The following is a 12342-nucleotide window of genomic DNA, read 5'->3' on the forward strand; positions in this document are numbered from 1 at the left end:
TTAGCCGAACCGAAGTTTTAATTTGGTAAAAAATACGGACTAAAACCCATTTGAAACATTAATTAAAATTTGATTAATTGATTTTTAGACTAATATTCATTGGTTAACCAAATCGAATTGTTAGGTACAATTTTAAATTCTAAAGTCACTACAAATAATATTTTTTCTTTGATAATAATCAACACACACACACACACACATATATATATATATGAAATATTTAAAATAAAAATTTAGGCATGAGTATTATATCCATATAATTTTTCAAAATTTAAATTATTAAAATTGTATATCATATGTATTTTTCATATACATATATTTATAACATATCAGTTCGGTTTAGTTTGGTTAGTTGTGGTTATTGATGAACAGAACCAAAATTGAATTGATAACAAAAAAAAAAAAGAAAAATTCGAATCAAAACTAATAGGAAAAATAGTTTATTGTCTAATCATTTTTTGAGGTTTAATTTTAATTTGGAGTTTTCAAATTTTCCATTAATGATTTGGGGTTGGTTTGACTCATTTAGTAACTATAATTCAAATAATTATATTATAAATTATAAAAATATATTACATAATTATTTATTTAAATAAAAAAATTATAGTTATATTTAATACAATTTTAAATTTATAAATTTATGATTTTTTTATTGATGTTTTTGAATTTTAAAATTTAAAATTTAAATTTTAAACATTGATTTTAATGAATGAAAATCATTGACTTGTAGCAACTTAAAAAATTTGAAATTAAATTCAACGATTCTGTTGAGTTAATAGGCAGATATTGGTTAAGAAATTGATTAATTAAAATATAATTAATCATTTAAATACTTTCTATGAGAAATAAAAAAAATTAAAAATTAAAAAAAGAGAGTCGTGTGTTTGTTTGTTTGTTATTGTTGTGGAATGACTGGAGGTCCACAGTAAGATCACATGAGGCTCCGCCTGATCACGTCTGGGCCGTCCGATGAAATCCAGAAGGGAATGCTGGTCTATATAAATGTTGAGAAGGTGACCAGCTATGTCAGTTGTTGATTTCTCTGGGATAGCGATTTGGGAGCGAAGGGATAGTTTCTACGGGGGAGGGAATGGAGATAAGGGAGAAATGGCTGGGCATCCCTACTGCTTCTCCGTGAATTCGCCCGTCTTTTCTTGTTCCGGTGAGCGGATTCGGTTTTCTCTGTGATCCGAGTGGCGAAATTTGTACTTTCCGACGGAAAGTTTCGTTTTTTCTGGGGATTTGAGATACTGTGTCGCCGTTGAAGTTTCGGTTTTTTCTGGTAATCCCGATTTTGACCTGAAAGCCGCGATTCAACTGTTTTTGTTTTTATTATTTTTTTTTCTTCTTCTTTCGTTCTATAAAGTTTAATTTTGATTCAATTTTTGAAGAGCAGGCAAGATTACTAGCTTTGTTCTTTTATCTTGAAAATTGGGCGATTTTGTGGTGAACAGAGTACAGTTGAGGATTGGTCTTGGGGATTTGGAGCGTTTGGTATGTCGGTGAAGCTTTTGATGCTCTGATTTGTGTGAACATTTTAGTTTATTTAAGGATGTATTGATTTTTGCCTTTTTTTGGAGTTGTGTCGAGTGCTAGTTATCTCTCTTTCATTATTCTCTTGCGGGTTTCCATTTCTGGAAAGCTTGCTGGAAATCGTTGAGAAAGAATGGGTCATTATTTGCAGGGAGTAGGCAATTTTGTTGTATTCTTTCACGTCTCTTGAGGAGGATGTGTTGATGGAGGATGGATGATTGGGATGTTATATGAAGAAATTTTTAATTTTAAGTTGCTGCTGTAGCTTTTCTAACTCATTATTTGTATTAATGGGTTTGTTCAATTAAATTCATTTCTTTCCTGATTTGATCTTTTTAATTTAATGACTGAATCAATTTCTAATCTAGTGGTTACTGCAGCAGGCAGGAACCACTTGCAATCTCTTCCTGTTATCAGCTTCCAATTCTTTTGCTCCAAATAATCTCTGGCTTTTTCTCTCATTTTTCCTCAAATCTTTTCCATCAGAGAAGTGATCACTCATATATCCAGTTTTGCTTTCTAACGCTTTTCGGTCCCCCAAATGGCCGTCTCTTTCACCCGCCTTTCGTGGTGGTGGTGGAGTGCTGGAAAAGATAAAGAGCCCGTTCCGAATGGCTCTTCGCTGAACTCCTCTTCTCCTGATTGGGGTTTTGGATTGAGGGAACCTGAAACTCTGAAGTTTCCTCCGGTGAAGGGACCGAGGATTGCCTCTTCACCGAGAAAGGTGAAGCGGAAATGGCAGAGCAGGGAAGAGCGCCGGAGAATTGACAGGGAATATGATGTTGTGTTGGTGCCATCTGATGGCGTTTGTTTATCTGGTTCTGATTCGGAGGATTCGGACTGGTCGATTGGGTGGTTGGAGCCACATGCCCCTGATTTCCAGAAAGATGACGAAGAGGAAGATAATTTTGCTGTGCTGGTTCCTTGCTATAGGCATGACGGTGAGGAACCGATGGAGGATCCCAGTAACCATCTTTTGAGTGCTATCAAGAATCTCACTGATGACTACCCTGGTGAGAACAATGCCTGCCAGTATGGTTTCAATTTTTCATTAGGAGTGGTGCTGTTCTATTGCTTTATTGATTCTATGCTGGTATTATGATCTTTTCTACATAATTCTTAATATTGTGATCCACCTATTTCTTGCGGTATGTCCTACATGATTTTGTTGTGCCCATGTTTTAACTTCCCTATACCAATATTCAAACTGCATATATTAGTTGTTTAAGTTGTTTCTAGGCACCCTTTGAGATTTAATCAGTTTTACATTTGAAATGCAGATGAACTTTTATAACGTTGCCTTCAGACCTTAAAATTCTCATTCCTTTTGGCTACTACTTTTCAGTAAATTATTTTCCCTTTTTAGCATGGAAAGTTATGGCTAATAATCTTTTGTTCAGTGATGAGATTTCAACCTGGAGAGTTTTATATCATATTTTGCATGATCAGTCACCATCGTGATTGTTGTAATTTATGTTCTCGCATGGTGTATATGGCTGTTATCATATTACTATCTCCTTACAGAGCTATCAATTAGTGTTTTTGAAGAAGAATGAATATGAATGGAACAATGTCCAAATTATCATCCTATATTCACTTGTCAACTGCAATTGCATGAAAGTATAACTTCTGTGGCTTCTTAGATCCTCATCTGGAAGTATAATTGGTGTAAAGGATGTCAAGTGAACAAGTGTAGAAAGTGCTTTTTTTCTGTTGACAGATTAGGAGGCCGGGAAGAAAATCCCCATTCCTTCATAAAATTTGGAGAAGTGACCATGTCAGTAACATGACAAAATGCAGACAAACAGAAAAGGCAGGGTGATTGTTGAGTATAACTTTTTGTAAGAATGCCCTGGTATTTGCTGGAGAGAATACCCAGGGCTTCCCGTGGGTTTGGGGCCAGTCTTTTGAGAAACTAATTGTAATGATGACTTAGCATACATTGTAAGATTTGAGTTTTGGAACTTCATCAGTTAAAGTGTCAATGGTGTTAAAGTGTCTATGAATCCAACTTATATTCAAAGCAGAGGATTATACTTCTATGATCTTTTTAACCTGGAGGTCCTCCACAGTGAGACACTTCAAAGAGCTCCACACCTCATTGGTGTGCACCAAGTTCCTCTCTGGAGACTGTTCTTTTTGTTCACCCACTGTGTTGATGTGGGATTTAAAAGTCTTGAATTTCGTGAGGAAATTGCCCATGATCGTGGAAATTGGCAGAGAAGGATTTATATAGCTAACCCCACATAGTAGGATTAGGTTTGGTTGTTGTTGTTGTACCTTGTTGATGTGGCCATGGAACTCTACAGCAACGAGTCTTAAGTCTCACTATTTATGGTCGATTACATGAATCATTTTCCGCCAATTCACACAGTCAAGGATATTTTCCTTAGCTTAAGTTATCATATCCTTCCTCATTATCTTGTCCATGGAGCTCTGAAACACTTAATTCATCTCATTCATTTGACACTGAAAGCTTTTTTGTTTGTTTTTGTTTCTTGTGTTTTTGTACCTTTTTTTTTTTGGGCACGTGTAGTTTTGTTATTCCAGTTTTCCTAACTCCCATGCAAAATGGGTATATTCTACTTAATACGTACTTATAAATGATTGCTGTGATTCCCACTTTGTATCCAAGTACTGATTTTAAACTTTCATTGAGTTACCTGCGGGTTTGGTTTGATTTGCAGAGGGCAAGAAGTACATGGAGCAGTGGCTTTCTTCTCTTCAGAACAGCTGAATCTTAGGACTACTCGACCATGATCTGAGTTATCTTCAGCGCTGCTGTAACTACATGGAGTACTATCTTGCTGCAAGACTTAGTCCTCCATAACAGCAATGATAAGTAACTAGAAATAAATAATAAAATAAAAAATAAAATGAAAAAAAAAGAAAGTTTTTTGGGTCTACTTCAGCATCTTGAGTAGAAATGGGAGGGGAGGAAAACAGAGCTAGTGCCTTTGCATTTGGATCTGAGAGGGACGAAGATGCAGACCTTGGTTTTTCTGCAGCACATTTCACATTTTGGTACTTACCCTCTCTGCTTTTAGGAGAGGCACATTTGGAGAACCTGAAGTATAGTGCCCATTCTTTATTGTAAATACAACTATTGTGAATACGTACGATATATCTATGCTTTTTGACCGACTGCTATTGTATATATATATATCCCACTACTCCTTCAGACTTTGGGAGTTAAAATCTCTCTCTCTCTCTCTCTCTCTCTCTCTCTCTCTCTCTCTCTCTCTCTCTCTCTCTCTCTCTTGTTTATGTTGTGTTAGGCATGCTAACATTTGAAGTACAGATGGGATCTTGCTTTTAGAAGTAAAAATTACTTGCTTTGTTTTCTTGCTGTGAAAATCAAGGCATGGTAACACATTTTGGAAGGAGCATTCTTGTGTTCAGAAGCAGAGATTGATCTGTCTTTTTGCTCTTCATTAGTTTTTATTTTCCTTTTTTGTTTGGTTTGGCTTGCATGCGGCCAAGGTATGAATAAAAGAAAAAGCCAAGGAGAAAAGAGTGAGAAACAATCCAGAGAGAGAGAGAGAGAGAGAGAGGTAGTTGAAGTTTCGACATGTTTTGTCAAATGAAGCCGAGGCTGAGACGAGTAGGGTGACTGAATGAAGGGCAAAGTCCAAAATGAACCCTTTTGCAGTTACTTGCAAAGAAGAATTTTGAGGAGGAGGGTGATCCACTCAATCATCTAAGTTCGTAATGCCTCTGCATTCGTAGTGCATTTGAGCCACCAACCCTTTTTCATTGGACCACATAAATTCCTCTTATTGTCCTACCAAAGTATCCCATGTCAAACACAAATATATAACCTTTCCAGCCTAACCAACACCAAATCGAAATTAGTACAAGTCAGTGAAAAAGCACAACTCTCAATGCCAAAACTACAATAGAGGATTCGAGAAAGAGTGCAATCAATACATAGATGATGCCAATGGAGCCCGTGATGACATGTGTAGTTTCCTCTAATACTTACGCCATTGATGAACCTCTAAAAGGTTTCACACGAATTTGCTATTACAAAAATTAGAAAAAAGGGAATTTTCATTTTCCTTACTCTTCAATCTTATCTATTTTACAAGCTTAACAAATCACTATGATTTGAAAGAAATGAAAATTTCAAAAGGGGTTCGAGAAATGTAAAAGATAAATTCAATATGAAGTTATCAAGGAGAAGGGCAAGAGAGGGATTTGAACTCTCTGGATGAAGTCTTTAATTTATTATATAGTATGAATTCTATAAATTACTTTGAAACATTCAAAGGCATAGTAGTTTTGGATGGAGTTTCATATACCATTACATGTCAAGCATATATTATTTAGTAGTCAAAATTTTATGTGAGAAATATTTATAGAGAATAGTTCTTCAAACACATCAAATTCAGAACGATAGAATCTATAATTATAAAATATTGTATTAATGCTTAAACCATAATACCACTGACTTGAGCATCATTCTATAATTTATGACCTCCAAACTTTATATGCAAAAATAAATCCTAAGTTTTTCTTATCTACTTAGGAATACAAAGTACTTCTATTAATATATATATATATATATATATATATATTATTAAAAATTAAAATGAAAATGTTTTATTTGAAAAATATGTCTTAGAAAATTTTATATGCTTATCATAGGATTTTTCTATCCCAATGGATTAGCTGAGTATTTAAAGGATCTCAGACATCATTATTTCAAAAAAAAAAAAAAAAAAATCCCAACTCACATTTTTTGCTAATCCTTATTGAATTAGAATCCAACAAGTTTATTTTTGTGGATATATTATTTTTGAGTGGGAATAAATTTGTCTTCAAGTTTTTTTAACCGCTTTATCTTGGGCCACTCCCTTAGAGTATTTTGTACACACACACATACACATATATATAATTCTTAACTTTGTGGATAGTTAATTATTTAATTTAATTTGACTAATTAATTTTTATATAAATATATTTTTATCACACTATCAACTAATGAGTACTAAATATACGAGTGATTTGAATACTTAACTTTCATTAAATTATATTTAAAAAGATTGCGCTTATATTAAAATGGTCAAAAGAAATTGACTGTCGGATAGCTTGGTCGTGAAATACGTATACATGTATCTATCTTTTCATTAAATATTAGATTCGGTTTCCTATATTAAATCTCAAGGGCGCGTAATAGAATTTTTGAAATTTTCAAAATATATTAAAAAATATGTGGAATAGTAATAAAGATATGTGAAAATATTAAAAAAAGGAAAATGTAAAACAAGATAGAGACCCAAATAAGGATATATTCAAGGTTAAAATTTATGTTATTTCTTTAGCAGAAAGCGATCAAATAACTTAATAATTAATAATTTATTATTGATATTTTTTTATTTTTATCTGAAAAATATAAGACAAAATTAAATAATATCTATTTTAATAATTTCAAAGAAATAAAATTAATCAAATTCAAAAGAAATCATATTAATTATTCATAATAAGTCAAAACATTTTGAGGGTTGGGTCTTGGTCACATTAAAATCTCCAAAAAAAAGAAGAGAGAGAGAGAGAGAGAGAGAGAGAGAGAGAGAGAGAGAGAGAGAGAGAGAGAATTACTATTTTTTATTATTTTATTTTTTAAAAAAGGAAGGCAAAAGAGGAAGGGTCCAATCCCAATTCCAAAGCTGAAAAGGGGGGGTGCTCTGTTTCGTCTTTTGGCTTTTGAGGCGGTGATGACATCCATGCAACGTGCAAAGATGACATTGTTTTGATTTTAAAATTGAAAATTACGGAATCATTCAGCAGATTGGGGTTAGCTTTTTTTCTTGGGGTTTTTTGGATTGAAGATGGAAGAGATGGTTCAACACATATCTCGGGCGAAGATTGCTCCCATCCACCACACCCCTATAATCACACCATTGAGCTTTTTCCTCCGACATTGCTTTAATCTGCCGCATGCATGAACATAAGCTTCTTCCCGAAATCTCTGTTCCCCTGTTCTGTTTTTTTAACCATCTAGCCTTTTCTTCCCTAGCCTCAATTGGTTCAATTCAATGTCTCTGACTCTTTTATAGAGAGAGAGAGAGAGAGAGAGAGAGAGAGAGAGAGGGTGAATTTTTTGGTGTAGATTGGTAAAGGGGAAACAGGGAGACAGATCAAAGCATAGGTGGAGGGATGTTGCAGAGAGCTGCAAGCAATGCGTATTCATGGTGGTGGGCGAGCCACATCAGGACCAAGCAGTCCAAATGGCTCGAGCAAAACCTCCAGGGTACGTCCGTATTCCTTTTCTGATCGATTAGTGTCCACCCTATTGGGTTTAATTTGATGGGCTTCATTCAATTTGCAGTATTTAATTAATTTATGTGTGAGTTTCTTAAAACTCATTCTTCATTTTTTTCGAGTTTTATCTTGTTCTTCTTTCAGAAATCTGCAGTTCATTCTTGAAAATTATCATCATAGGTCATAGTTGTTCGATTTTTTTAATCCAATATTTTGCCCCTTCTATCTTCTTAAAGAAGTAGAATTAATTCTACGGTAAAATGGATAGCAGCCATCCGAATTCATCATCAATTTGATTTTCCTAGTGCTTTCAAATTTGAATTTAAATTTCTTCTATTTTCAGTCATGGTGGCAGGCAACCGGTTAGATTGTGCTGTCGTAGTAATTGGCTATGAGATTTCTGGTATCCCATGAACAATCTCCTGAATTTGAGTTTTCTTGCATCAGAGATTCAGAAACAAACACCTTGGCTGAAACACATAATTGAAAAAAAAAAATAAAAAAATTAGGGAGGCACATGAATTTGAATGTTCGATCAGCCTTCTTCTTTATCCCTTCATCCACTGCACAGAACCAGAAACTCGAGTTCATCTCACGAGCAAGCTGACTTCAAAACCGTTTGCCAAATAACTTCCAATATGCCTGTCAACACCATGAGATCTGATCGTTGTCCCTAACACCAATTTCATGATCACTTCATCTATGGAATTTCAGAATTTTGCTTTTGCATGTAGCATGGCAGAAATTGATGCAGACATCAAATATCAAGGCATTGTTAGGATATCAGCATGCGCAATTTCATATCCAACTCTAAATCAGATTTCCTGGAATTGCAGATATGGAGGAAAAGGTGAAAGAAGTTCTTAAACTCATTGAAGAGGATGGAGACTCCTTTGCCAAGAGAGCAGAGATGTACTACAAGAAGAGGCCAGAACTGATAAGCTTTGTAGAAGAATCATACCGAGCATATAGAGCCTTAGCCGAACGGTATGACCACATTTCAACAGAGCTACAAAATGCTAACACCACCATTGCTTCTGTTTTCCCAGAACAAGTCCAGTTTGCAATGGATGAGGAAGATGAAGCTGGATCACCAAAAATTCAAAAGAAGTCTCATGACGGCCCAAAATCAAATGTCCCAAAGGTTCCAAACATTCCAACCAAAGATCTAAAAGGTCTCTTAACATTATCTATGAAGAGAATGAAACCGAAGAGGGGAACAAAAGTAGGAACCACTACTGCTGCCAAGTCCGGTTTGAGCAAAACAGAGGCACTCAAAGAGATTGACGCGCTTCAGAAAGGAATTTTGGCCCTGCAAACTGAGAAGGAATTTGTGAAGGTATCTTCTGAAAGTAGCATTGCCAAATACTGGGAAATTGAGAAACAGATTGCAGAAATGCAGGAGAAAATTTGCAAATTACAAGATGAATTCAGCATTGGTGCTGTCATTGAGGATGACGAGGCCCGTAATTTGATGGCAGCAGCAGCTCTAAAATCATGCCAAGAGACCTTGGCTCAGTTGCAGGAGAGACAAGAGGGATCGACCGAGGAAGCAAGAGTAGAGCACCAAAGGATTAAGGATGCTCGAGGGAAGTTGGAGATCCTTAAGGATAAGTTTCTTCAGAACCAAACCGATCAAGAAAATCCATTTGACAAATATGAATCCGGGGAAGAGGGTGGAAAACCAAATAGCTTAAACAAAGAAGTGGACCCTGCAGTGCAAGAGAGGGAGCTGTCGTCATTGAGAGAGAAGATTAAGGAACAATTTGAGGTTGGCTCCAGTACATCCCTTACTGTGGCAGAAATGGCAGACAAGGTTGATGAGCTCGTGACCAAGGTCGTTAGCTTAGAAACTGCTGTTTCATCTCAGACTGCTCTTATAAGGAGATTAAGAACAGAAACTGATGATCTTCAAGAACAAATTCGGAGCTTGGAAGATGAAAGGGCAACTCTCATTTATGGTAAAAATGATTTGAGCAGTAAACTGAGGGAAATGAAGGAAAAATTGCACGGAATTCAAGACCTGAACCAAAATATTAAAGATCAAAACAACAACCTCCAAACACATTTTACTCAAGCACATTGTAATCTTGATCACCTGACAAATAAACTGCATAGCGTGATGCCAGATGAGAAGCTTGAGGTTAAATATTTGTTACAAAAAGGAGGATTGGCAATGGAAATTAAATCTCAAAATGCGACTGAACTGGGAGATGCAGCTAATTCTAGTGATGGTTGTGTCAAGCCGCAGACTGCAAGGACTGATAAGGAGTTTGAGGTTACCAAGTCAATGCAAAAAAACAAAGGATCTCTACCTGAAATCAGGGTACAAAAAGAGTTTAAAGAACAAGAGAATGAACTGAATCTCGGGAATGATTTCAGCAGAGCTAAAAATGCAGAAACAGAAGTTGGAGAGGATAAGAAAGAGAAAGCCTCCAGTGGTTCAGTTAAAGAACAAGCAGAAGAAGATAAGCCAAACTGGGATAAGGGAGATTCGTCCCAGACAATTGACAATCATCTCATTGCTGAACTACACAAACTTGAAACAGACCAAGAAGATGAGCCAAACTGGCAGCAGTTGTTCTCGAATGGAATGGAAGATCGAGAAAAAATTCTAGTGGAGAAGTATGCTAAAGTCCTTCAAAATTTTCAAGAAATCAAGAAGAAACTCAGTGAATCGGAAAAGAAAAATGGGGACAGCCACTTTGAAACAAATGTGCATCTAAGAGAACTGGAGAGTGCTAATGCCAAGAAGGATGAAGAAATTCAATCTTTACATCAGAAACTGACAGTACTGCAAGCCAGTTTGGTTAAAAATAAGAACCTGAAAGAAAATATAGATTTTGACAACCAGCAGTCCTCTAATTTGTTAGATGATCAAACTGTTGAACAAATCGAAAGACCTGAGGCGCCTACAGTAAGGAAAGAGGAATCAACTGTAACCGAACCCCCAAATTCTAAACCAATAGAGGAAGACGATGAAGGTGATGTCAAGGTAATTCTAATTGACCAAGCACATGCCGCTTCTGCAATTGAAGAAAAGTTCCGGATGAGCATTGATGAACTCCTCGAACAGAACCTGGATTTCTGGTTAAGATTCAGCACTTCATTCCATCAGATACAGAAATTTCAAACTGGGATTCAAGATTTACAAGCTGAAATATCTAAGATTAATGAAAAAATTGAGGAGAAGGATGAAGGAAGTAGTAGCCCAGAACCTTCTCTGAAGTCAGATGCTCGGCCAATATACAAACACCTGAGAGAGATACAGACTGAGCTAGCAGTCTGGGTGGAACAAAGTGTGGTATTGAAAGATGAATTGCAGTGCAGATTTTCCTCTCTGTGCAACATTCAGGAAGAAATAACAAAAGCTTTAAAGGCAGGTTCTGAAGACGAAGGCAACAAGTTTACGAGTTACCAAGCTGCAAAGTTTCAAGGTGAAGTTTTGAACATGCAACAAGAGAATAACAAGGTAGCAGATGAGCTGCAAGCAGGTTTAGATCATGTAACAGGACTGCAACTTGAAATTGAGAAGACTTTGGCAAAGTTGAATGAGGAATTCAAACTTTCTGGATCAAAGAACCATAGTCATTCCCCACTGAGGCACTCAACAAGTCGTACTCGAGTTCCCTTGCGATCATTTATCTTTGGGACTAAACCAAAGAAGCAGAAGCCATCACTATTCGCCTGCATGAATCCTGCTCTGAACAGAAAATACAACAATCTGAGAGCCGGACTTCCAACGTAAATTTTCTTAATTCATTCAATTTCTTCCGGATTGTTTATTTACTTTTGTTGTCCTTTCTGCTTTCTGGAGGATCTAATAATTCTGTCATCCTTGCATTGAATTTGAAATGGAACATGTGACAAGCTACATATGTTTCAAGATTGTGACTACAAATCAGTATCCTTTGCCACATGTTCTTAGTTCAAATATGTTACCAAATTGGGAAAATCATTGACATTTTTCCCAGCTTGTATAGATAGCAATGAAGAATTAGAAACAAAAAATAACCCTCAAGATATATCTGCCCCAACCCCCTAAAATTCAATCTGTAAATTAAAATTTTAATGGTGTCAACAGGTCTTTGAAATCTAGCAGCCGGAGAAGGAATTCATAGTTAGGCACACAGTTTGGGGAAGAAGAAAACTAAATCTCTTTCCATGTTACAACTAGGAGCAAATAAAGGGCAACTGGTCTTCTCTAAGTTCAAATGCAAATGAGCATGGGACTCAACCGCATGTCTGATCAAGACCTAACACCTCTCATGTACCAAGCTGCTGATGCAACAAGACATGTACCAACTCATGGAGGTCAGATCCTTCTACTAATCCTTAACAAAGAAAAATGTAATCAAAAAATATGTCAGGCTACTGGAAAAGATGATCAGTTTATTATTCCTTTGTTGCTCATGCTCTGTTATAATGTCAATATGTAAATGATCCTTCTACTAACTCCTATTAGCATGGTTAATTATTTTTTGATGTGTTTGTTTGTGTGAGAGTCATGGGACTTCAACTATCCGATGCATACACTTTTAC

General features: G+C 35.9%; 2 protein-coding genes across 3 annotated transcripts; both read left to right on the forward strand.

The window, feature by feature from the left end:
- The first annotated feature begins 1015 nt into the window (after positions 1–1015).
- LOC131153461 (uncharacterized) lies at positions 1016–4731 on the forward strand. Of its 2 annotated transcripts, XM_058105803.1 has the most exons (3): positions 1016–1282; positions 1397–2546; positions 4221–4731. In XM_058105803.1, the coding sequence occupies exons 2-3, from the start codon at positions 2075–2077 to the stop codon at positions 4268–4270; spliced, it is 522 nt and encodes a 173-aa protein (XP_057961786.1). In that variant the 5' UTR covers positions 1016–1282; positions 1397–2074; the 3' UTR covers positions 4271–4731. The 2 variants fall into 2 exon arrangements, with proteins under 2 accessions (XP_057961786.1, XP_057961776.1); XM_058105793.1 differs by lacking the exon at positions 4221–4731 and having other exon boundaries at positions 1397–4137.
- Positions 4732–7208: 2477 nt separating this feature from the next.
- Positions 7209–12283, forward strand: LOC131153469 (protein NETWORKED 2D). The gene is made up of 3 exons (XM_058105813.1): positions 7209–7789; positions 8637–11544; positions 11885–12283. Exons 1-3 carry the CDS (start codon positions 7696–7698, stop codon positions 11919–11921), a joined length of 3039 nt encoding a protein of 1012 aa, XP_057961796.1. The 5' UTR covers positions 7209–7695; the 3' UTR covers positions 11922–12283.
- The last annotated feature ends 59 nt before the right edge of the window (positions 12284–12342 follow it).

Source organism: Malania oleifera, chromosome 1 (genome assembly GCF_029873635.1).
Source record: "Malania oleifera isolate guangnan ecotype guangnan chromosome 1, ASM2987363v1, whole genome shotgun sequence".
Classification (NCBI taxonomy): domain Eukaryota; kingdom Viridiplantae; phylum Streptophyta; class Magnoliopsida; order Santalales; family Ximeniaceae; genus Malania; species Malania oleifera.

Coding starts and splice junctions, on each gene's coding strand:
- LOC131153469 (XM_058105813.1), top strand. CDS start 7,696: ATGTTGCAGAGAGCTGCAAGCAATGCGTATTCATGGTGGTGGGCGAGC. Junction 7,790..8,636: donor GCTCGAGCAAAACCTCCAGG/GTACGTCCGTAT, acceptor CTGGAATTGCAG/ATATGGAGGAAAAGGTGAAA. Junction 11,545..11,884: donor CTGAGAGCCGGACTTCCAAC/GTAAATTTTCTT, acceptor TGGTGTCAACAG/GTCTTTGAAATCTAGCAGCC.
- LOC131153461 (XM_058105793.1), top strand. CDS start 2,075: ATGGCCGTCTCTTTCACCCGCCTTTCGTGGTGGTGGTGGAGTGCTGGA.